General features: G+C 34.9%; 1 protein-coding gene and 1 long non-coding RNA gene across 9 annotated transcripts in view; one reads left to right on the top strand and one right to left on the bottom strand.

Moving 5' to 3' along the window:
• LOC111738121 overlaps positions 1 to 18,564 on the top strand; it is a 33,113-nt gene extending 14,549 nt beyond the window's left edge. The window contains exon 2 of the long non-coding RNA XR_002779708.1: positions 18,416 to 18,564. This is a non-coding gene — a long non-coding RNA (uncharacterized LOC111738121). The remainder of the gene's footprint in view (positions 1 to 18,415) is intronic.
• Positions 1 to 25,901, bottom strand: part of ZNF385B (zinc finger protein 385B) — a 360,527-nt gene that overhangs the window by 157,977 nt on the left and 176,649 nt on the right. The window contains exon 1 of one of the 8 annotated variants that reach the window (XM_023529078.1): positions 15,774 to 15,905. The exons of the other annotated variants lie outside the window; for them this stretch is intronic. Within the exon in view, the coding sequence (XP_023384846.1) occupies positions 15,774 to 15,783 (10 nt within the window). The 5' untranslated portion in view covers positions 15,784 to 15,905. Of the gene's footprint in view, positions 1 to 15,773; positions 15,906 to 25,901 lie in introns of those variants that run through there. 8 annotated transcript variants of the gene reach the window in all.

Here is a 25,901-nt window from a genome sequence, read left to right as displayed (position 1 = left end):
AAGATACATTCTTGTTTCCCCTTACACCCAGACTCCCAATACCTATTTTCTTTCTTTATTCCGGCCCTGGTCTTCCTCTTCACTTGTGCTCTACCTGGAACCTCCATAAATCACTGTTTTGTTTATAATCACACTCAGCTGTAACCATAATTTTAGTTCCTTTTTTTATTCTTCTCCCTAATGTCCTTTTTCTCTCTCCATATTGCCTGGAGAATGGAAGGAAAACACTCTAGTTAAGCTCCCATGTGTCTTAGCAAGAACAGAAAACCTCACTAATTGCTGGATCTGCCACCATCAGCCCTTATTGGGCCCCACCAGACTAAAGCTGTTCCTCTTAGAACCCCAAAGGATGTAACTATTAGCAAAGGCCTCTCGTTACAGCTTGACCATTAGCTGCTACCATAATTTCTCTGTCTACTTACAACCGAATATCCTAGCCAAACAAGATGGGGCCTGTGCAGTCATTAACAAGAACTGCTGCACTTACATAAACAATAGTGGGAAAATAGAGAAAATAGAGCAAAACTATACCAATAGGCAAAAGGGTTACGTGCCTTCAGAAAGGAAAGCCTCTCAAGCCAAGGACATCTGGTCAGTCTCCAAAACTGCCTTTCCTAAGTTGGTTCCTCCAGCTCCTTGGCCCTTACTTATGCTATTATTCCTTCTCATCTTCAACCCTTGTTTGTTTAATCTCCTTGTGAAGTTTGTCTCTTCTAGAATACAGAAGTTTTACCTCCAGATGGTCATCCACCAAGGATTCCAACCCAACACTTCTGGAGATACCAAACCACAACAGCAACCACTCGACCAAGTGGCCTGGTCCTTTTATTCTCTTGTGGCTACCCCTTCCACTACTCCCTAAACCTGCCACAGCCCCTCTGCACAATAATAGAATAGCAAGGAAGTCTCGTGCCATAGATAGGATAACAGCCCTAGTCAGGAGGAAGCAGCTCCAGAAGATGGATCTTTGCCCCAAATCTCTCATAAGTTTATAAGGACTCAGGTTTCTTGAGACAGGGGATGTTACAATAGGTGAGAAGAATACAGCCTTGGAGGATGGGAGGGGAGAAAGGTAGGAGGAAGTTCGATCAGTCAATAAGAAAATGCCAGCACCAGACCAACTTGAACTAGATCCCGGAGGCTGGCAGGAAACCTGGGATGCCATCTTACCATTTCAGGTGACCTTTGGCTGATTATAATACTATTAGCATGGCAGCCTAAGAAAATCTCCACCCCATGTCATCATGAGAGTCCTGAGAGCCAAATAAGGACAAAAATGCTTCCTCCCATCTGGATGGAGTGGTCTACTAGGACCTACCTAGGAACATCTATACTGCCACCTCTAAGCTTTGAAAATTCCACACTTGCATTTCATGCGTAATAAATTACCTAATTCCACCCATCTTTGGGATAGCTGCTCTTCTCCAAGCCTGCCCACTCTCACCATCTTGAAAGTGTACTATCCTTCTATAATACATCTACTGCTTGCTTGGCTTAAGAAAAAAAGATTAGTAGGCACATGGTATTGAGTTTATTTAGAATGGCTAGAGATGTCTTCCTTTGCGAAGAGATTTCAAAGAGCTATTACGTAATGAATATACTGTTTACCATACTATTTAATATGTAACCACAGATATAAGCAAAGCTGTAATCTAGATCTAGAAGCAGAAAACTTTTAGAGATTAATATTGTATACAAACTTTTTGTTTGTTTTTTGTTATCAGTGTCAGATGTTCTAGCTTTGACTTTTAGACACAGACTGCCTGCCCTCCAGGTCAGGCTGACACAAAATCACCCTAGAGTCCAGAAATATAAACTTCCCATATCACATTTTATCTATATGAGAATAGACACTAAACAGCTACGAACTAATACTATAGGCTATAACTTTCCCCAGATAAAACTAAGTTCCCTAGTTAGCACAAAAGAGATTAAGAAAACCTAATGTGGGTGAGGTTGTCCCAGTAATGGCCTAGAACATTCAAGTTCCCTGAGCCCTAACTACCCTTTATTTTCCTTATTTTTGTGTCTGAAAACATCTTTGTTTTCTCATTTCTTAGAATACATATGTATTGGTCTCTTCCCAGATAACTTCATATCATTTTTTTCTTACCAAATGCATTTGTAATATAACTCAAATATATTTCCATTTGTAAAGGCTGTTAGTTTTTTTCCCCCAGTTTTATTGAGAAATAGTTGACATACATATATCACTGTATAAGCTTAAGGTGTATGGCATGATAGTTTGACTTACATATATTGTGAAATGATTATCATAATAGGTTCAGCTAACATTCATTTTCTCATATAGATACAATAAAAAAAAAGAATTAAAGGAAAAAAAAAATTTCCTTGTGATGAGAACTCTTAGGATTGATCCTCTTAAAAACTTCCCTGTATATCATACAGCAGTATTAGGTATAGTCACCATGTTGTACATTATGTCCCTTGTATATATTTATCTTATAACTGTAAGTTTGCACCTTTTGACCACCTTCTTCCAATTCCTTCTCTCCCCATCCTGTGCCTCCCGTAATTATGAGTCTGATCTTTTTATGCAAGTTTGTGTCTTTTTCCCTAGATTCTATATATCAGTGAGATAGTGTCTCTGATTTATTTCACTTAGCATAATGACTTTGAGGTACATGCATGTTTTAAAAATGGTAAGACCTCTTCATTTATTATGGCTGAATTATATTTTATTATATATATCACAACTTTTTTTATCTATTCATCCATCAGTGAACACTTAGGTTGTCTCCATGTCTTGGTTATTATAAATAGTGCTGCTATGAACATGGGGGTGCCAATATCTTTTCTAGTTAGTGTTTTTGTTTCCTTTGGATATATTCCCAGAAGTGGAATTGCTGAATCATACAGTAGTTCTATTTTTAATTTTTTGAGGGTCCTCAATACCATTTAATTTTTTTAATGGCTATACCAATTTGAAATCCCACCAACGGTGCATAAGGGTTCCCTTTTCTCTACATCCATGCCAGCATTTGCTATCTCATCTTTTTGATAGTGGCCACTCCAACAGGCATGACATGATAGTTCATTGTTCTAATTTGCATTTCCCTAATGACTAGTGATGTGGAACATCTTATCACGTACCTGTTGGCCTCCAGTATATCTTCATTGGATAAAGTCTATTAAGGTCTCAAAATCTTTTTTAATTTTGAAGTCAAGCCAAGCTATGTCCAACCTGAAGCTCTCAGACCAGAGCTACTCAGAGCTGTCTCAAGTAACCCTGGCCCCTCGCCTGAGTACTATATTGCTAAGTCTTGAATCTGACCCAGGAGATCTTTGAGCTCTAAATCAGCAGGAGGTAATCAGAGAACTACAACTTCCTGTTTTAGTGGCTGTGGTATTAAAGAGAGATTTTCCTTCAGTAGCACTATCCCAGAGACAAAAAAAGAACAGGTGTGTAGCCGAGGAGATCCCAGAGATGGTGAAAACTAAAATGGGATGTTCAGGTATACAGAAGGTTCCTATAAGGCTCATAAGTTAAGGACTACTTATATTAAAAGTCAAAGCATGTGCTAACGGTATCATTAATCACAGCTGGGGGATGAGGGAGGCAGGGAAAGACTTCGAAAAGAGAGGTGAAGTGGTCTAAGGTATAATAGTAATTAAAACAATGAGTGAATATATTTCTATTCCTCCTCTATGGATATTCAAAATAAAATATTGGCAGATAATGATTTTTAAAATTTCATTCACTTTCTTGAATAAATTTTTTCTGATGTGGCAGAGCAAGGTATAGTCTGCATCAGAGTGAGGGTGAGGGAAACTTGGTGACTCAGAACAGGGTATCAAAACAGGTGAGGAAAATTTCTGTGGCAGACGATTGTTTAGCATGGGGAGTCACGGCCCCAGTAAGCTAATAAAGGTGTCCCCACATGGGAGCAGCCCAGCACCAAGTGTTGCAACCTGAATACGGTGCGGAGGGTATGTACACTCGGGCATGGGGTTCAGCCTTCACATAGACTTTTGGGGAATGGATGGTGTGATATAGACTTCCGCATGGGGAGTCAGACTGGTAGAGGGGTTGTTGGCAGGCCCTTGTGGTGTGTCAGAGCCCAGGTGGAGTGAGGAAAGGGGGAAGCAGCAATGGGGGATCAGTTACAAAAGAATTGATCAAATATGTAAATATATCAAATATATTAAGGATAAGGAGAGCCAATTTCTCACTGCTGGAGAAGAGAGTTACAAATAGGAAAAGGGAGATATAGAAATAAATGTATATGTGTATACGTTTGTGCATATGCATGTACATCTATACACACACACACACACACATACACACACACACACACACACACACACACACACACACACACTCCTTGGCACTGACCACTGAGATGGCTTGTTAGCATCAATATCTCCAAAGGCAATGAAGACATCTAGTACCCAGATCTTTGTTTCTAAATACTATTCTCCACCAAAAAGAACCAGGACTCCGTGAAGAAAAGGCTGCAGTAAGGGCTGGGGTGAGGAAAGTGCAAGATGAGCCTGAAATATCTTACTGTGCCAAAGAGCAAGGAAGAGTCCAAAAAATGACAAGTCTAAGTCAAACAAATACAAAGTCAGTGTGAAAGAGTTCCAGTGCTACTCTGGGACAATTTGTGCATCAAAATAAATGATGGCTGTAAGAGATTATGACTCATTGAATAAAACAGGAAACCATGATCCACATGGATAGAAACAAATAAATGAAAAGTCTGATCAGGAATAGGATATTTTTATAGTTTCAAAGTATCTCCCTACAAAATGTGTATTAATTATAAAGGGGAAAGAGCAGAGTAACTCTATGGTAGAAAATCCAGGCAAACACCAACTTTATCAAGAGATCAAAGCAAATATCATAACTAAGGAGAGAAATTAAAATCACTTAAAATCTAATAGGATATAATGAGAAGACAGCATCAATTCCATGACATTCCTGCCCAAGATTCATAACCTGTAGTTAATCAAGAGAAAACATCAGAAAATTCAAATTGGCCTGTGATCTTCGAGTCAAGATCATAAAAATTAAAAAGAAAAACAAAACACTGAGGAACTATTCCAAGTATAGGAGACTAAATAGACATAGTAACTAAATGAACTGAGCAATTTTTAAATGATTCCCTTAACTATAAAGCACATTATTAGGAAAACTGCTAAAACCTGAATGATGTGTGAGGAGGAAATTTAGGAATAGATCTATGTTAATTTCCCAATTCTAATGATAATATTTTAGTTGTGTGGGAGACTGACTTGTTTATAGAAAATGAAGACTAAGATATTTCAATGTAATAGGGTAAACTCGCTTAGGAAAAATAATTCTTAGTACTATATAGCAAGTTTTCTGTAAAAGTTTTCTGCAAGTTGTTTGATGTAAAAAAATTTTTAAATATATTTTTAAAAAGAATGAGATAAATGTACAAATTCTCCTATGGAAAAACTACACGATAGACTAGATATGGTACTAAGTAAAAATATCAAGGTACATAAAATCTCATATGATAGCATTTATGTGCATGCAAACATGTATATGTATGTTTGTGTGTATGTGTTTTGTTTTCATGTTTTTGTTCTCTTTTGCTTTAAAACAAAGCACAAAATTCACTAGCAAAGCTTGTTTGGAGGAATAAGGGTTAAGAGTTTGGGGAAAGAAAAACTTTACTTTTCATTATATATCTTTCATTATTCTTAAGTTTTACCATGTTATACTTTACCTTAATTTAAAAATTAATGTTAAGCTTAATAAAGCAAATACAAAATACAATTTTAAAATGTAATTCTAATTACAACATCTATTTGCATTTCAATATGAGTATTCTTCCCTTTTACTTACTAGGCTAAGAGAAAAGAAATACCACTGGAGACCCAGTGCTTAGCACAGAGCCTGGTACACGGTAGGCAATAATTACATATTGTTGAATAAATGCACGAGCCAGTAACTCATACACATAGCCATTTCACAAATATGATTTCATCGTGGTTTGGGGATTTTTTTGGGGGGGGCACATATATGACTTGTGTTTATTGTCACGTCTGTAATCTATGGACTACTCTCAAAGTAGCAAAATACCTCTCTATGAAGATTCTAGAAGACTAAAGTAGAGGGAGAGATTTCACTTGGAGAGATTGTGTATATGTAATGTTTTTGAAGAAGAAAGTATGTTTGAAGTATGAGAAAAGGAATAAATTCTGATTCACATTTAGCTCCATCATACCAAAGCCTCATATTTAGAATACCTGTCTATAGACAATTTTTGCTTGATAAATAGGGTTTATATATTCAAGGGCAATCACAAAAAAAATGGGCATATGTGAGAGGTTACATACATTATTCAAGATAAAGAAAGCTTGAAGACAAATGAAAGTCATAGATATTGCTAAATGCTGAAAAGATGACATGGTATCCTCATGCTTGAGGATGGTGCATAGGCTGTGGGGTTTTATTATTGAAAGAGGAAGCCTGTAACAAGATGTCATTTTGAGAGTGGCACTGTGCTTTTTTGGTCATTTGGCTATATCAGTAACACACATTTATTCCATACACAGTGGATAATTCATTGCCTTTATCAGAAGTAGAAGAAAAGCAAATAGATAAGGTAGGGAGGTGAGAAACCAAAACACAAAAGTCTTTTGTGGTTATCTATATAACATTATGAATTTTCTTTGAATCAATGTGTCACAGCACAAGACTTGGCTGACTGATAGCTAAATCGTTTCCTGTCTTATTAGACGGCTAAGAGGCATTAAATCCACTAGACAATTGATACAGTCATACCCTGATGTCATACCAAGATGAGAATGATTAAGGCAAAGGAGCAGCACAATAGTTATCTTCAGTAACATAAAGGCAAACATTTAGAAATAATGCCTATTGCTTCGCCTTTGCCATTGATATTATTCAAGGATAAAAACACAAAGACATACATTAATTTAATTGCATAATACAAAAGAGAGACACAGACTCATTTGAATAATTCTGACTTTAATATTTTCAGAGTACACGTTTTTTCCCAAGATTTTTTACTATTTGAGGAAAATCTGTCAAAAGGGTCAAATTATACAGGTTGTCTGCAAAAGTTAAGTAACTAATATGGGAAAAACTTATTAGGTGTACAACTTGATATTTGTAGGGATAAACTTATTTTTAAACAGTAAGTTACGTTTTGAAATAATATGTTCAGTAATGTGTTTTCAGGTGAAGGATCTCTAAATGCAAAGTAATGTGTTTACTACCAGTGTTCAGAAAGTCTAGAAACACAGAGAAATAATATATTTGTTGTACTTTAGATTAATATTTGGACATATTGCTTTATATTTGGAGGTATTTCACCTAAAAAATATATCTGGAGGCTAAAGAAAAGTACATCAAGCATATTAGTTTAAAATATAGCTAACATACCATATAAAAATGAGTTTATATTCTTTTCCAGCCTCATGGACACATTGTATTATACAGCACATAAACCATTCAACCTCTTTTACCACAAATAAACAAACACAAAAACAAAATCTCAGTAAGACAGTCCCTGAGACTAAGATTTTTTCTATGAGAAGTCCAAATATGATCTATAAGTTGATAAAGGAGGATATGAATATTGCTCTGTAGAGGTCTCCTAGGTCTTTGAATGCTAACCCATTAGCATGGTACCAGGTATACGGGCTAGTGTTAAAGTGGGCACTGCGGTGTGAACCCCATCTCTGTGAATACTGACTTAAACTTAAAAAAGAATGTCGTCCTCATGGAAAGTGGCTAATATTATCTTCCCTTTTCTTTATCAGGGAACCTCTTCTAAAAAAAAAAAGAAAGAAAGAAAAAGAAGGAAGGAAGAAAGGGAGGGCGGGAGGGAGGGAGAGAGAGAGAGAGAAATAGAGAAAGAAAGAAAGAAAGAGAGAGAGAGAGAGAGAGAAAGAGAGAGAGAGAGGGAGAGAGAGAGAGAGAAAGAGAGAAAGAGAGAGAGAGAAAGAAAGAGAGAGAGAGAGAGAGAAAGAGAGAGAGAAGAAAGAAAGAGAGAAAGAAAGAAAGAAAGAAAAAACGAACAAACAAGATAGTCTGGAAGACATGAAAAATACATTCTATAGGAGTCTTTCTATCGTTTAGAAAAACAGTGTCTCATTGGGCATGCCAAAACTGTACAGCCAAGGGAAATGTTCTAGTCTTAGATTTAAAACAGGATTGTTGAGCTTCCTTTTCAACATGTAAGAGGATGTGCTAACACTGGCCCAGATAAAGCATTTTAGGTGGAGATTTGCAAACATGACAAGGGCTATGACCTCTTAAGTAGTTACAGAATCCACAGTTACAACTGTTAAGATATATAAATAACACCAACCAGTATTAGGACAATTTTTTCATGATTATGTGTTTTCGTTTTTCATAGTTTCAATGATTATTTTCCAGAGTACAAGTGTACACTACTAGTATAAAGTACATGTTCAATGATCTCTAAAATCATAGTTTATATTGAGCACCCTAATTTAGAGTCATGTGGTTTATCCCAAAACAGCATTAACACTGTGCTTGGAACTCTTTCGTGTGTGTTTCAAGAGTTGAACAGTTTGTGCCAATGGATTCTGGGAAATATTGCTTTTACAAGTGAGTACTTACGGGACTCCCATTAAATAAAAGCACACACTGCTAACAGTGAGGCTTTAAACTGCTTGCCTGAGCAGTCAGGAAATTGGGTGTTATGGTTATTACCACAACTCTCATAGTCACCCTCGTCCAAAACAACAGAATCATTTGCTGGTCCCATAGCCTTTGACACCCTGCCATTGTAGTTATTTGTTTATCTGTTTCCCAGTAACTAGAAGAACAGTACCCTGAAGACTAAGATATTTTATTAATTTCTCAATTGCTATATATACTAGCATATAGTAGATGCTCAGATGTTATTTTTTGAATGAATGAACAATGATATTCAACACAGCACCATAAATACCTCAGATTTATTTGGTAACCTCAACAATTCGGAATTCAGGAAAGCACCCTCAACCCCCAAAAAGCATTGGAAAATTAAAGATTCTTTAGAGAGTCTCTGAGGTTTCAAAGATTTACTTTAGAAAAAAAATTGAGACATAAACTCCATAAGGGTGGGAGCCCTTTCTGCTTTGCTCACCTTGATATTCTCAGGGGCTTTACTGAGCATAATAGACAGTCGATAAAATGTGTTGGGTGAATGACTGCCATAATGATGATCTCTTTCCTAATTGCTAACAGGAAAGAAAATAGTTGAATTCAGAACTAGGAAACAGAGCTATTATAAACATGGACAACTGTGACACATGCCAGCTGATGTCACAGGACACCAGCAGACCATAAAAAAACATGGTCAAAAATGAAAAAGCATGACAAGTTAACACCATTTTTTTTAGGAGCAAACAGATATTGGTCTCTCATTAGACCCTGCGCACTACCACTGCAGAACAATGAACATTTGCATTAAGAATCCTGAGTTAATATAAAATTTTAAAAGCCAGTCGATGTCTAGAACAATAAAGAAAGCATATAAGAATATGATATACTAAAAGAACATTTCCATCAATTATTATTCAAATTAAATACTAGACGGGGAAGATGTATGGAAATGAGTTCAGGAGACCATGTATGCTAGTTGCTCTCTGCTCCCAAATCCATTCTCTACTTTTTGCCCTTTCTGTGTAAGAAGAGAGCAGTTGGAAAATTTCTTTTGGTTTCCCTCCTTGCCTGCAATCTGGCAGTTGTGTCTTTCTATGATAATGGCTTCTGATGAGTAGTCTCCCTTTCGGTCTCCAATTTCAGCTGTCATTAAACTTAGATGATCTCCATGACCTCTTCTTCTCCTTCAGGAATGGAGGAGCTTTTGGTTGGTCAATAAGAAACTTGACATCTACTGTTGATTCCCCTAAGCCTTACTACTCCTCTGTAAACAGGTCCTCCATTAAATTCTCTTTGAAAATCCCAGCTGATTATGCTTTCTATGTTCAATTGGAACTCTTTGATTGATACACCACAGAATACTGTCAGGTCCTTCTTACTTTATATGAGACTTAGAACCAAATATTAGGCAGAAGTCAATTATCTAACCAAACCATCTCTATTTCCTCCAGTCACATGAAAATACCCTGAAAACCTCAACAGAGTGGTAAAGAAGGAAAAGACAAAGACAATAAGTGACCAACAGTGGCAAGCGTTTTCTCATTTCAGCAATACCCCAGTTAGTGAACAAGTCCAGCCCAGCCAATGCCTTCCTCACATCAGTCAAGGCTACTTTAATTTTTCTAAAGGGATAAAAAATAATTGTCAATGCTTTTCCAAATTACTTTGAAATATTTCCATAGAAAGAAAGAGAAATACATGTGAGTGAGAAGAGGCAAAAAAGGTTTTAACAGAGAAAGGTCATGAATCTTGCTCCACTAATTTTCTGGTAGTCTACAGAGGAAGAACTTTTATTTGGTGACTTAGAGATGCAAATATTAAGAGATGGAGTAAGGGACATTACATGACCTTCTAGCACAGGTAGACAGAATCCTATCACCTGGGCCAGGGGTCTTGCCCACCTTACCTGGAAGAGAGGAAAGCATTGGGAATGGGTTGAAAGAAATACTGGATTGGGTTCTAATTCTAACTTTCTTAGATGAGACATCTTGGTTAATTCACTTTGTCTTAACTGAAATAAATAGGGATGATGGAAAACACCGTATTAATTCCTCATGATGCAGTGGTTCCAAGTATGTGAAGATTATTCTAACCTCCTAGGGATGACACTTTCTGATTTCCAAGTTTGGAGAAATTATTTCACTGGTCAGTCCTCAAAGGGGATATCTTATAACTCTCAACAGTTCTGCTGAAGCGTATGTCTCCCACCATCTTGAAAACTCTCTGATTCTTCACTGGGAAGGCAGTAAGCAGACTTGAGAAAATGCTATGTGAATTAGAGAATACAGAACATTCAGGGTGTCATTTAGCATATACATATTCTTAATTCAACTTGGCAACCTAATGATTTTTTAAAGTCAAAACTTCTTCCAAAATCCTCTTGGAGTATGATTTTTAAAGCATATGGTGACAGAATCCAAGCCAATATATTTCCTTCCAAATGAAGTTCTTTGATTTCTCATATGCTTTGAAATACGATCTTTGTCTCTCAGTTCCCTGGAAAGCTAGGAAGAGTCTTAAATAATTGTATCATTGGTGCTTTCTGAATTCCACTACTTGTGGATTACTTCTGCTGGATAAACATGTTCCCTACCTACGGTATTCTCTTAACTCTGCTCCTCAAACTTGTATTTTCTGCTCTCAAAGCCAAAAGTTACAAAGCCAGAGCCTGGAATGGAAAACACTACTCTATTTGTTATTTAAAAACTTCTATCACAGAAAAGTGGAAACATTGTTGATGAGATAAATTATCTTAAAAAAAAATAGATAAACTGAAAAAGCAGGGAGGAATATATCATGAATTTCGGAGTTGCTCATTTATTCTATTTTGCCACATCACAATCCTTTCAACAAATGTACTCCATCTTCTCCACTAGATTTTCATCTGTAGAGGTGAATCTTAATCTTACGAAGAAATCAAAATAGTTGAGGAACAAGGTTGGCTAGTTAGAGTTTTAATAGTATATTACAAAGCCACAAAAGCAGAACAATCATTGGGGGGGAGGGATGGGGGAGAAATAGGGAGGGAGGGAGGGAAGAAATATGAATATTAATTGTGAATATTCCTTTCAAGTAAAAAAAAATCTTCCACAGAGTTATAGCAATACTAAATTTCAACCAATTCCACATGAATTTTCAAGTAAGAAATACTAGCTGATTCTTAACATTTCCTTTTCTTTAATTTTTCTATGCATGTTGGTGAATATCTAAGAGCAAATATCATCTATACAGATAAAGTAAATGGTAACATTCTAAACAAAAGTGATATCACAAGTAGACATGAATTTCAAATAATACTAAGCTCTCATGGTACTAGGAAAAATAAAACAATGACTTTACAACTGAGTAAATCCAAGGTAGTATTTAAAGAGAACATATTTCAAAAGAACTGCCAGAACAATTAATCATTCTACATTTAATATACTACATTAGCATCTACAGATGTTAAGTTCAATTGAGTGAGATTGCCTCATAGCAAAAAAAAAAAAGTTTAATTTAGATTTCATTATGTTTTTAATTTATGTCAATAGGTGTGGTCACTGGTTTAAAGGAAAACCATAACTTTTTTGTTTAAGAGTAGTATTAACATTTGTTCCAGAGAGACTTCTACATTTTCTGGACAAAATAATTTTATCTCCCAAATTTGAATCTTTTTCTGTAATAACATTAGAAAATAGTATTTGACATAAAAGGCACAACACATAGAATTAAAGCTACTAATTTGCATGCATTTCTCATGTATTAGGCAATGTACAGAAGGTTTTATGTACATTATTTTGATTAATCGTTATGATGCTGGAATTCGGCAATGTGAATATTATGATCCCCCAAATAAACTAAAGACAAGGAAACGGAAGCTTAAAGAGGGTAAATGATTTGTCAAGGGTCACAGAACAAATAAGAGAGGGAGGTGGAATTCAAACAAAGTACATCTTGTTCTCAAGACTCTATTTCCTCTTATAACTAAAAAGAGTAAAAGGTACAACAAATGACCATCTTCGACTTATTAGGACATAAATACTGGTTTCAAATGTAAGTACTAAGTTAAGTTAGACCTAAGTTATTCCATACTGAAAAAATTTAGAAACAATTCAGTGAAATTTGCACTCCACAGGTTTCTAGAGTCCTTTGAAACCCCATCTAGAGCAGTATTTCTCAACTTTTCTTTCATTATTGCCCTCCAGTGGGTCTTCTTGACTTTTTCTTAATCACCCCCTATTAAATTTTAATACCACAGATATACCACATGTATGCTTATGTATTACATGTCTAGCTGTACTTTATACATAAAAAGAGTTAAGATTTTTTTTGCCTCCTAAAATAAATTTTTGCCCATTGTGGGGCTATGAGAATGCCCCCCTTGAGGGGCAAGGAGAATATGTGGGCACTCCCTACTGGAGCAGAGGGAAGAAGAACAGAGAGCTTCTGCTGCCAGAATGCCTATGTCACAACTGGGCTTCGGTCTGGTCTTGTTGAACATACTAACACGAAATGAGTCCTATAAGATGCTAGCTCCCATTCATGGTGAACAAGAAATCTTAGTCATAAGCTACCTTAGTGACCATCACACTGTTGATTAATGTGTAAATATTAGGTTTCCTGCTTGTGAAGAATTTGCTGTTTGGTTTCTTTCAGGCCTGTTTGCACATTCCTAACTGCTACGAGGCCAAGAACAAGTAAGTTTATGTAATGTTCCAAAGAAACTGCTCAACACCATGGCTCATTTTAACCCAGATATGAATAGAAGACAGAGTTGAATTCACAAGCACTTCTTTCACATGCTCTGTAAAATATAAATTTTCACTCCCAGAGGCCAAAATGGTCTTAACCATTGAAGTAATTATAGCTCACAACTATAATTTAGAGTTAGCTCTGGTTCATTCTAAATTCACAGAGGAAAATAATTCACTCATTTTATTGAAACACTGGAGCAAATAACTTCATAGAATGCATATAGTTTCAGCAATCCAGGAAATTATGGTGAATCCAAATAGAAATCAACAGTTGATAATTTAGTAATACAACAATCACTGTCTACTGTTTATTGGTCATCACCTTAAATGCTCAAGTACAACAGTTGACATTTATAAATATTACCTATTTAACCCTTATAGCAATCCTATGAGATAAATACTTGTATCTTCATTCACAGAGGAAATGAATGTAGAAAGGACGGGTGATTTTCCTACTCAGAAATGGAGGAAGTAGAATTCACACTCCTGTCATCATGCTTTGACACCTTAGCCACAGTGAAACAATTATAGGCTTTCTCTGTGCAGATTAACCTAATATTTATCTCCGTGAAATGATGGAAGGACTCAAGTCTGCAAACTTTTAATTTATAATAAAATAAAGATATCTTGGGCAAGTGGAGAGGTAATGGATATGGTGTGTAACAAATTGAGATTTTGCTTGTGAGAAGATACTGGTTTCAACTGAAGAATCACTTAAAAAAAAAAAAAGTCTTCGAATGGGTATTTGTCAGAATTTTCTGACTTTGAAGGTTGTGAAATACATGCATGTGTATCAGGACTTTGGTAAATGATAAACATAATGGCAGCTACTGAACACAAATATAGGTGTACTTTCCAGAGTCCTGGATCCCTGTCCTAAATTGCCTACATCACTCATTTCCCACCAATGGCCTTGAATCTTATGATCTAAAGGGAGTCCCCATGTAAAAGGATGGCCTTTGTTTAAAATGTTTTGTATAAAATACATGTGTATTTCACACATGTATATAGTGCCCCGAATATGACAGGATAATAAAAACTATGAGGATAGAAGTGAAATGGCAAAAAATAAAGTAAAAATCTAAGAAATCATTAGATAGAGGAGGTAACCCAATGGTTAGGAGTAGTATTGAGATCTGCAACCTAAACTTGGGTTTCCTAATTTTTAGACCAGTATTTTCTTCATTAACAGTACACTGTTGCCAAGTAGAATAATAAATAGGCTTAAAGTTACAGCAAAACATTGACCCATAACATATATCATCAATTATAGGCTTTCTCTGTGCAGATTAACCTAATATTTATGTTATTTAATTACACACAATAAAGTAAAAATATTTGTGTCTTAAACTACTAACATAGGTATGTTAACTATGTCCCATATGGGTTATCGAACATACCTAAATAGTGATTTTATGAATAACTCCAAAATAAAGACTGAAATTGTTCTCACATGGGAAATAATGTGTAGAACTGGTCAAAGTATAACCATTGTAATAAGAGATGTTTTCACTTAATTTCCTGGAGGTTTCAGATGTTTATTTAGCCTTTATTAACTGGAAAATTCCTCAACTCATTGTCTATTTACTGATTTATTCTATTAGGAAAATGCTTTTTAAGTAAATGATCCAAGGCATAAAAGTCAGCCAGTATTTCACAATACTGAGAGTAAAAAAAAAAAAGCATTTTATCAATGAAGCATTTTAAAAATGTTTATGTAGCTTCCAGTGAAATTCTTAATTATGCTCCTCTATAAAGTGAGAAAGCTTCCTATATCAGATCTTTGAAAGGTTTTGCCACATTTCTATTAAAACTAATGCATGCAAATGATATATTTAAAAAGACCTTATATTGTATATTGTGAATATTACTAAAACTATGCAGCATACTTACACTTTACCTTTTCAGTGGTCTACTACTAGAAACTAAATTTTAAACTGATCTGGCCATTTATATATATTTTAAACATCAAGCACATAATCATGTAGAATCAGCCCTTTTTAGAAGACATATCATAGAATTTTAACAACATATGTAAGACCAACATATTCTTAAAGCAGAAGTCACATTAACATTTAGATCATGAAGACTGTTGTCTATAACAACTACTGATTAATCCTCAAAATGTTTCACTCATCCTTACGGAAGGAATAAAGTATAGTTATCCTAATCACGAATGCCTCTTTAACTTACACACATATTTCCAAGATCATTCTAAGTTGACTTTTGGCAAAACTCATTGCCTAAAATCTTAGTAGGACAAATAATACTAATTATGGCATTGCCCAGTACTGTATAAAATCTGTACAAATCTGGAAAATTACAAAGCCAAGTTTACCTCTCTATATATTTGCTAACACTTTAGAACAAATCTACCGTTTGTTAGTTATGTTACTTACCTAGAAGCATGTTTCTTAGCAATAGTCAATTCAGCCAGTCTTTAATTTCTGTATAACAAAGGTATCAAGAGCTGAGAAGTACTTTAACCTGTCATACGTTTTATTACAGATAAAGTAAGAGCCTTCACAAACCCTTCCTTGTGTTCTAAGTCTGCTGGAGTACTGGACTGACTCCACTTACTCACTGTGTACCTTCATTGAAACTAGCAAACAATACAGTGACTGTCAGTAGATGCTGCCTCCTCAGCCCACAGAGCCAAAAAAAATTATGGAAAAGTAGGTTATTTCACTGGAGTTGGAGATGTAAGTTCTGAATTGATCATGCTGTTTCCTTAAAATTCCAAGTAATATTTTCTACTAAATTCGCAAAGAAAAAATTTAAACCTATGCAAATAAGTTTATAAAATCATATTTTAAAAATGCAACTACCCTCTTTTCCCAATGCTTTTCCCTCTAAGAATTTAAAACACATTTTACTATAAACTAAAAAGAAAATCTGCCATTTAAAACTGTATAATATGCGTGTTTTAAGGGAAGACAGAACATTAAAATTAAATCACTCAAGTATCAGAGAATACAAATATATTTATTATTTGGTGTTATGAGCTTGAGCCTCCAATGAGATTTCAGTTTCACAATGTATTGTTTGTTTGACTCCAAAACAAAGATAATTATTTCTGAAATAGGTTTCTCCTGAGAGAACAAATCTTACAGTTTTAAAGCAATAAGGATATTGCAGTGAACACTTAACAAAGGAATATCTCATTTGTTTTTGTGTTTTCTACTAGATGTGTATGAACAACTTAAAAAGAGAAAAATCTATTTGAGTCCAAAGGAGGAATACTAGCATTCCAGCTAGCACTAAAGCCAATAATGGAATGTGACTTCTGAGACTATGTTTTCTAAAACAGAAAATAAAATGACACGTCCAAATATTACATATTTAGCAACTGTTTTTAAATTATCCTGCAACAGATGTTACCTTTTATATATTATAATGGCAGAGAACAGCAGTTAAACTATACCTTTCCAGGGTCCAAATATGGGAGCAGTGAAATTTTACAGGTACTTTTTCATGTTCCTATATTTCACTCTTTTGTAATTTGGAGATTTGATTTTTACATGACCACTTTAATTTTTGTTAAAGTAAGGTTGAAAATTTAACAGCAAAAGTGAGGGAGACAGTCTGAGAAAAATGCAAATGGGAAATGACTCTAGGTGATAAAGGGAAAGTGGGGGAAGACTATAAAGAGAGAATAGTTTGAAGCAAAGAGAACAAAGGGAGAGATGGCTAAGGATGATATAATAAAACATACCAAGCAAGGTCTGGATGTTTTGCCATTATAAAATGTGGACCTCTTGTATATCAAATATTTATATTTGAGTGTAGTTATCTGAAAGATTACACACATAAATTTCTGTATCAAGTGATACAAATTTCAGTATGAAGTAGAGGGGGGGGTGTGTGTGTGTCTATGTGTGTGTGTGTCTATGTGCATATGTGAGTGTGTGTGTGTGTGTGTTTATTAATAAACATTTCTCCATAAACACAGAGGAAGGTCTCTTTCCCTGCCCTTGACTTCCCATTTACTATAACCTAGTGGTTCAGTTCTTATACGTGAGTGTGTATCAGAATCCCCTGAAGGGCTCGTTAAACAGACTGCTGGACTCAATCCCCAGAGTTTCTGATTCAGTCTGTCTGGGACGAGGCCTGAGAATATGCATTTATAACAAATTCTCAAGTGATGTTGATGTTGCTGGTCCAGGAAGCACACTCTAGCTCATTGTGTTACCCTAGCATCTACCATGAGGACAGTTTCCATTGTAAATTGTTTTATTACCATATTACACAGATTCTAAGTTCTTCCTCCTCCACACACATTTTCACAGCTGATTCAGGATGTATCTATAATTAACCACACCTTATGATAGTTATACACAAGGCAGCACTCACAACCATAGTAGTCAATGACAGTACGTGCATGGACTTGGTCATAGCGGTTCATACTGTCTCTTCAGTTGAGAGAGAGAATTTTTGAGCGATATCATGTTGAGTTCAACCGCCATTTAAAAAAATTTTATTTAACCTACAGTTTTTAAAAAGTCACGCTACGATTTGGCTTTAAAAAGAAAAGTCATTGCATACAAAGATAGCATATAAATAGGTGTGGGGTATGTATTTATAAATGAAGTAGATGTTCATTATTGGAGAAATAACAGCAATTTCAGATTTCCTCGGAAAGCAGCATTTTATTGCACTAGAGGACAGAAGAAAGGTAACCACAAGTGGAAGAAGCTGTGGTACAGGTAAAAGTTTTGCCTAGCACAGGCCCAGTAATGCAACTGAAGGCAGGAGAAACTGCTAAATCCCTTTGAATAAAAATTTCAAAATGATGTGTTGCTGGTATGAATAATTCACAGGTCCAGAGAGACTCTAAGACTCTGTGTCTTTGTTTATTGACAATGTTTTATTCTTTATTAGTAATACATAAAGTAATGATATGACTTATAATAACAAAAAAATTAGATTTGATAAAATATAATATTATTGGGATATAAAATAATCATTCTCTGTAGCAGCTATTTAAAAATTGATGATCCATGTGTTGATTTAAAGCAGAGTTTTTTTGTTATTGTTCCAGGTGTGTGTGAAAACTACATAAAGAATCACTAGGATACCTGCTACAACTAGAGACGTCTGGGACTACCAGAGATCTATTGAATCTGTATCTTTGGTTTGAGAACCACTGAACATTTCACCTTCAATAAATAGCAATTTAGTATGAAAATATTACCTTTGAATCAAAATCAATTAAAATAAGCCTTCGATATTGCCTAAAAGATTAAAAAGACACAAGGACAATTCTGTGACAGTTTATTCCCATAGGAAGTATTAATAAAAACCAAAACACCAAGCTGCATAAATATTCCAGTGCAGCTTTGTGAAAGTAGAGGAAAAAAAGCCAGAGGCAACAGTGGATGCTTATCTGACCAGGCCCAAAGCAAGCAGTACCTGATAGGAAGGCATAATGCTGAAAAGAACAAGTACCTAGGAGTGTCACATCTCCAAGTCTGTTACTCCAGCATCAGCCTAGCACAGTCCTCCAGAGATGTGAAGAATTGGAAGAGGTAATACCAGAAAGCCAAGATATAACTGAATGACTGGAAAGTCACTCAATATTACTGAGCTTTTTCCTTGGAAATAGAATAAAGCTATTGTTAGAATAGATTTCTATGATCCATTCTAGCTCTAAAAGTATGTAATGTTTAAAAGCTTTTATAAAAGTAATAGGGTGTGGCCTCTTTCAACATTTTATTAGGATAAACTTCACGAAAGCAAATGACTGATTAATCCAAGAAAAAGAGCATCTGTTATGGTTTGAATTGTGTCCCTCGAAATTCATATGTTGAAGTCTCAATCAGCCCAGTATCTTAGAATGTGACCTTATATGGAAGTAGAGTCTCTACAGAGGTAATTAAGTTAAAGTGAGGTCATTATGGGTGGGCCTTAATCCAATATCACTTATACCTCTATAAAAACAAAGACATTTGGATACAGAGAAGGTACAGAGTGAAGACCATAGGAAGAGACACCAGAAGAGGTCCACCAATAAGCTAAGGAGAGAGGCCTGGAACAGATCTTCTCCTTAGACCTCTCAGAAGGAATCAACCCTGCCAACACCTTAATGTCAGATATCTAGCTTCCAGAACTGCGAGACAACACATTTCTGTTAAGCCACCCAGTTTGTGGTTATTTGTTATGGCAGCCCTAGCAAACTAATACAGCATCTTTACCAGGTGCTTGATATTAAATATATGCTGATTTCATAAAAGGAATTGGACAACTGACCACCACTTACTCTTTCTCTATGAAGCCTGAATAGCAGTAGGAGAAGCTATTTTCAAAAGGTTAGAACTCAGATGTTTTTTTATATTTGTACTTTCTCTAATTTTCCTCAGTCAAGATTGTTATGCACTAGTGTTTAAATAGATTAACACCCGCCCCAAAAGAACTAGCTGTTGATTTCCATCACACTGTTTATTTTTTTCTTGTGTTTTCTACTCCACTAATATCTTATCTTTATTAACATCTGCTTTCTAACTTCTTTTAATTAATTTTGATGCATTTCTTTCTAGTTTTTAAGATGCATACATGGCTCATTTATTTTTAATTTTTGTTTTTTTAATATTAAAACCATTTAAGAGCACGGTTTTTGATAGTTTTCCCTTCCATTAACTTTTAGATAATCTATCATTTTACTTTTGATTTTCCTCTTTTCTCCTTACTTGATGGTTAAAAGAACTGAGAGATAAAAATAATAAGATATCTTTTATTCTTTCTTCATTATTAATGTAGTTTACTACAAATTTAGGTCATCGTTTTAATTATTTTGGTCAATTAACTATACATAAAGAAATTAGGATACTCTGGAGGACATCAGAACTGCTTAACTTTGGAGTTTTAACTTTTCAATTCTGTTTGGTGTATTATCAATCATCTTTCAATTATCTATGTGTTTGTAATTTTGTGGCAAAATGGCAACAATTTACCTACTAGCACAGTTTTAATCACTGAATTTCATTCAAGGACACAAATATTTTAAATAATCTATCTTTTGAAATTATCTGTCATTATCATTTATAAAAGCATTAACATTTAAAAACAGGAGTCAGTTAATGGGTCAGACATTCTTTGAGGTGGTTTACATTCAATTCTTATAACTACCATTGTATAGATGAAGACATTGATACTAAGAGAAAATAAGCAAATTGTCCAAGGTCACAAATCTTCCAATTCCGTGCTCCCTCCAAGCTCTCTTCTTATAAAAACCAGTGGATTGAGACAGCAAGGTTGAACTAAAGTTTTTTTTCTAATGATTGCCAGAGAATGTAAAACATTTTATTTTATTTTTTAATTTAAAACATAAATCATTTTTAAGTAAAAAGAAATTTGTTTCAAAAAAGAAATTCTTTCTTTTGTTTCTCTTTTTCTTTTTTCCTTCAGCAGAGATTTTAATTTTTCCTACTCCTTTAGGGAAGCATGAAAGTACCTGAGAGTAAATCATTTTATTTTGAACTATACCATATTTTTCTATCGTGCTAAATATTAACATCTAGCACATCATATGTATTAATTCAAGAATCCCCATATTTAGTGTTTAAAATATATGTAAAATTCTTTAGTAGCATTTATTTTTAATACTTAGTGCTTAGTTTTTGCTTAAGACTATCTAAAGGCATTAACTACTGATATTTCTGGTGAAATTATGCTTAACTGAGGAAAAATTGTAACCTAATCAGCTTTTTAATTTTCTACAAGTATAGCTCTTTGTAGATGAAAGATAATTACTATTAAGTAGGTTGTCATTTATTTGAATAGAGTGAAATTTAGGGAGTTTTATGAGTTCTGAGTGTCAGATCCAGAATGGACCCAGAAAAGAGAAAGAATAAAAAGAAAGAATTAAAATTGTTCTATGAGTGAAGATGTTCATTATAATTACAAACATGTGGAAACATGCTAAATGCTCAATAGTAGATGAATGGATGTGTCAATATTATGAAATATAAAACATATTTAGTGACAGGAAAATATTTACTAACAAGTGAGGAAAACTATGTAGAACTGAATATACAATAGAGGTCATATATTATAAAGGAAGCATATTCTATATCTTTTTGAATGTCTGTATACATGCATGTCTACAGAAACATGTTTAGAAGAAAATACCTCAAAACACATTAATATTGCAGGTTTATAGAAAATTTGACATTATTATTTACTCTTCTGTATTACATTTTTTGTACTACCCTGAAGCAAACTCATTTTAAAATTTGTAGTAGGAGGAACTTGCTATTAAAAGAAAATTTATATACTTTATAAAAACCTGGAGGCAGAACTTTAACCAAAAACCCAAATTTGGCCACTTGCCACTCAAAGGCCAATACTTGAGAGGTGACCACTGGGTGGAAAAGAAAGGTTACTTTATTCAGGAAGCCAGTAATTGGAGGAAGACAATGGATGAATGTCCAAAAAGCATCTCCAAAGTTCAGGACCAAGCAGAAGAGTTTTAAAAAGGAAGAAGGGGACGGCAAGTTCCAGGGAACTGACAGAGAAGTCTGTGTTTCTTTAGTCACAGATAACCTTTTTTTTCGTATGAGACTCCTGGGCACCAGAAGCTGGTCGCAGCTACCATGGAGACTTTCTCTCCTTCTACAAAACAAACTCATAACTTCTCTTCCAGACCTTGAAGTTATCTCCTCCTACTTGACAAAGAGAATCACATCAGCAACTTATGACTACATTCCTGAGAACAAAAGGAATTGAGCAAGAAGAGCAGTTAACGTGTTCACAAAGGCCTAACTAAGAATTAAATGACTTACTTCTAGCTGCCAAAAATACTAGGGGCATTAAAATCACAAGGAGCTTGGGCTACAGAATTAGCTAAATCAGATAGTAACACTTAAAAACTTTAATACGTAGATGTTGAGAACTAGTCAAGTTCTCAAGTTTCTTTTGGGCTCTAATGATTCTCTGATTCAACTGGAGTAAGACCTGGGCAAGTATGTGGAGTAAACACAGGCAGGAGGCTTGCATTGATCACTGTCCCAAGTGCAATTACACTGTAAGTGGTATGAAACAAGCAAGATAAAAAGGAATGAAGATAATACAATATTTATAGTGAACTTTAGCCATCAATTCCCATAACTCCTCTGTAACTCAATCTCTTCACCTGTAGTATTTGCATCCATACAGATGAATGTGGAGAGCCTGCAGAGAGGTCAAACAGAGAATCCAGGCCACGGACAGGCTTTATATGCATGATTTCTTTCAAGGAATTAAATCTTTTAACCACTCTGGTATCATTGCCACTTAGCCAAGTGTTTAACTTATATGAAGGAAATAATTTATATGCTGAGAAGATATGGTTCGCCAGGAACCTCATTAAACTATTTATTCTTTACCAATGTCATCGGAAAATTTCCATGACAACATCATGATATATAATTAACCTGGTTCAGACACATCAGATTGCTGCACAACTGGACACATCAAAAAAATTATTATGTCATCAATGATGCTACTAGATAGAGCACCTGCTCCCCTCCTTCATTGTATAGCAGATGTTCAAATAAAGCAATGTAGCTTTTAGGATAGATGTTCAGCTGTGTCAAGCTTTTCAACAGGGTCAAATTAGAAATGCTATCTTTTTTTTTTTAAATCTCTACCTGTCTAATAGGCATCCACTCTACCTTGCTTATTTTTATGCAAAGGCAGCTTGTCCTCTCAGATAGAGTTTGCCTAGGGCAGCAAAATGCTCTGCGAATGTTTATCCTGGGTGAGTACTCGCCAGCTGGGAGAAATGTGTTTTTTCTAGTTTGCCTACAGCGTATATTTGGAGGGAGATGGACTAGACAGTAACACTTTGGATAAGTTGAACAATTTTGAAGTGATATGATATTCTGCAAACAAAAATGTTTAGGTACATCTAACTCTGGGAAGATGAAACCCAAAAGAATTTTAAGAACTGCTCTCCATTAACATAAAAATCTAAAAAATAAACACTAAAAAAGTCATCAATGGGCTTTGTTTTCTTTCAAGAGCTGGTTATAGTAGGTGTTCGAAAACAAAACTAGAAATCATTTAAAATATTCTATAAAAGGTGAACTCACTGGAGTCAAAAATGCTACAGCTTTAGAGGCATATGATTACAGCTACCCTGCATCTGATCTATATTGCTAAATTAGCTATAAAAATATTTTGTCAATTATATTCTTTTCCAAGATAATTCACATATATAAACTCTAAACCATATTAATAAAGAAAAAATAAAGAAGTTTGCTTTGTCCCAGGGAATGAGTTTACGTGCTTTAAAATGCCATTTCAAGATTTAATAAATCAATGTTTTTGAATTTTGAATGTATGTCATATAATCATAGAATCCCAATACTTAAAATGACTCCAAAACCATCTCATTTTATTAATGAAGACACTGAGAGCTGGAGGAGCAAATTACCTTGCTGATTGTCATCGATAAGAATATTTATTCATGCCCTAAATCTTTATTGAGTCCTACTCTGTGCCAGGTACTGTTGTGAGTACTGAGGCTACAGAAGTCTCTGCTCTCGCGAACTGACATTAGACTAACGTTTCCTGATTCTGAGCACAGAGCTCTTTCAATTTGCTCACATACTTCCCTCACCGAAAGGGCTAATCTGCACAATTTATGAGAATGCTTCAATGTGTGATAAAAATGCCTGTGGTTTTTGTTGTTCTTTTTTTCCACCTTGATTCAGCCATCATGGTTGTTTTCTTGAAATCAATCATGTAATCCATACTAAAAAGAAAGCCCCCAGATCTTTATGTTACATGTTTTTCAATTAACAACTGACATATTTTATCAATGTAACATATTTGGGATATAATGGCATAATACAATTGGAAATACAATTTCAATTATTTATCTCTGTGCCCTCCTAAAATGGAAAAATTCTGAGATTCAGAGATAATGATTTTCTATTTTTTCCAACTTAATATTAAGTACCTCCATTAACATTCAGTAGTCATCATGTTATGATTCAAGTGAATGATTTAGAGAAATAGCTATATAATATCGAGTGACCTGTAAGAGTCTGTAACTGTAGCAGTAAATCAGGAAGAATTTTAACTTGTGGTTTTATTCACTTGAATTCTGCAGAAATTATGCACTGCAACTTTTAGCAGGAAAAGCCTTAGACAACCACATTATATGTAAATAAGGCAGAATACAAAGCATGTTTCCAGGGCTTGCCCGTTCTCCAGCCTCTTTTACTTAATGCGACCTCTCTTTCTATTACATGACTCTATCTCATTCAAACCACCATTGATTGGATAATTGGTTTAAGGACAACTAAATGTTGGAGACATATGATTAGTGGCCTGGTTTAGAGCAATGTGACAATCATTTCTTCAGGAATTGGGAAGATGAGAAACCAGTGACGTTAAGTACTAAAGGTTGACAAGCTCTGACCAGGTTCACTGAAAGTCATGTTTAAACCAAAGTTTATAAGAACAGGTTACTACAGAAAGGAGAACAGACCAGAAAGTGTCAAGAAAGCAAGAGACTATGAGAGGCAGAGATTATCTCTGAGATAAAAAAAGACTGCTCCCTATGGTTTTCCAGGTCATTATCATTTGTTTCCACAAGTCTCAACATGCTGCAATACTGGCATTGGATTTCCTGAGATACATTATTGTATCCTCACAGTAAACCTGCTCCTTAAGTTGGTCTGAGTCTATTGCTTGTAACCAAACAAATCTTGGCCAAGAGAAATGGCCTTTTACGTATCTACACTTAAGTTTTTGCCACAACAGAAAAAGAGCAAAAGATAATCACAAGTGATGGTACTTAATTCCTCTTAAATCTCTGAAGGAACTTGATCCATAAGTCAATTGTGAGCACTGCTTACTATGTCATTAATTTTTAATGACATGGTGACATTTAATAAGTTAATTTCTACAAACTTCTAAATACAAAATCACATGAGGGTTACTGAAAACCACAGCACTGATTTAATCTTTTCCAATTTCAACTTTGAAATATCTACTTATCTTGCCTCTTTCTCTATCAAAGGCATTGGAAAACAGGTGCCCAAAGAAACCATAGCAAGTAATAGTCTTTCGATTGCCATGGCTCTGATATTCTTCTCTAACAAAGTGTTCTCTAGCTATTTTTCCCAGTTAATTTTGTTCCTAAAATAGCATATTCATGAGGACTTTCTCCTTTATTCTCCATCTAATTAGTCACTGTTGCTCCTCGAACCAGAAAAGAAAACACAATTTCTGCTTTGTTTTGTATTTTAAAACTTTGATAAAGGTATGTTTCCCTAATTGTTTATCTTTATCACACAGTTCCTATAAGAAATACAGAGTTTTTCTTCTGTATTTGGTTCGTTCCTATTGAGAACAAAGTCTATAAATATTATTGTTGTTACCTGCTATACCAGAAAAAAGCTTTATTTCTTATAAGGTAAAGAAAACATTTTCAGCCAATGCAAATTCTTTAATTCAAAACGTATATTGAAATGACACAGCAGACATTGTTCTACTATGGCTTTGAACCATCTGAAGCACTTTCTCTTGTCGGGATT

Source organism: Pteropus vampyrus, unplaced genomic scaffold (assembly GCF_000151845.1).
Source record: "Pteropus vampyrus isolate Shadow unplaced genomic scaffold, Pvam_2.0 Scaffold2, whole genome shotgun sequence".
In the NCBI taxonomy this organism is placed as follows: Eukaryota; Metazoa; Chordata; class Mammalia; order Chiroptera; family Pteropodidae; genus Pteropus; species Pteropus vampyrus.
The sequence above is the reverse complement of the archived record's forward strand: the minus strand, read 5'-3'. Positions and strand labels throughout refer to the sequence as shown.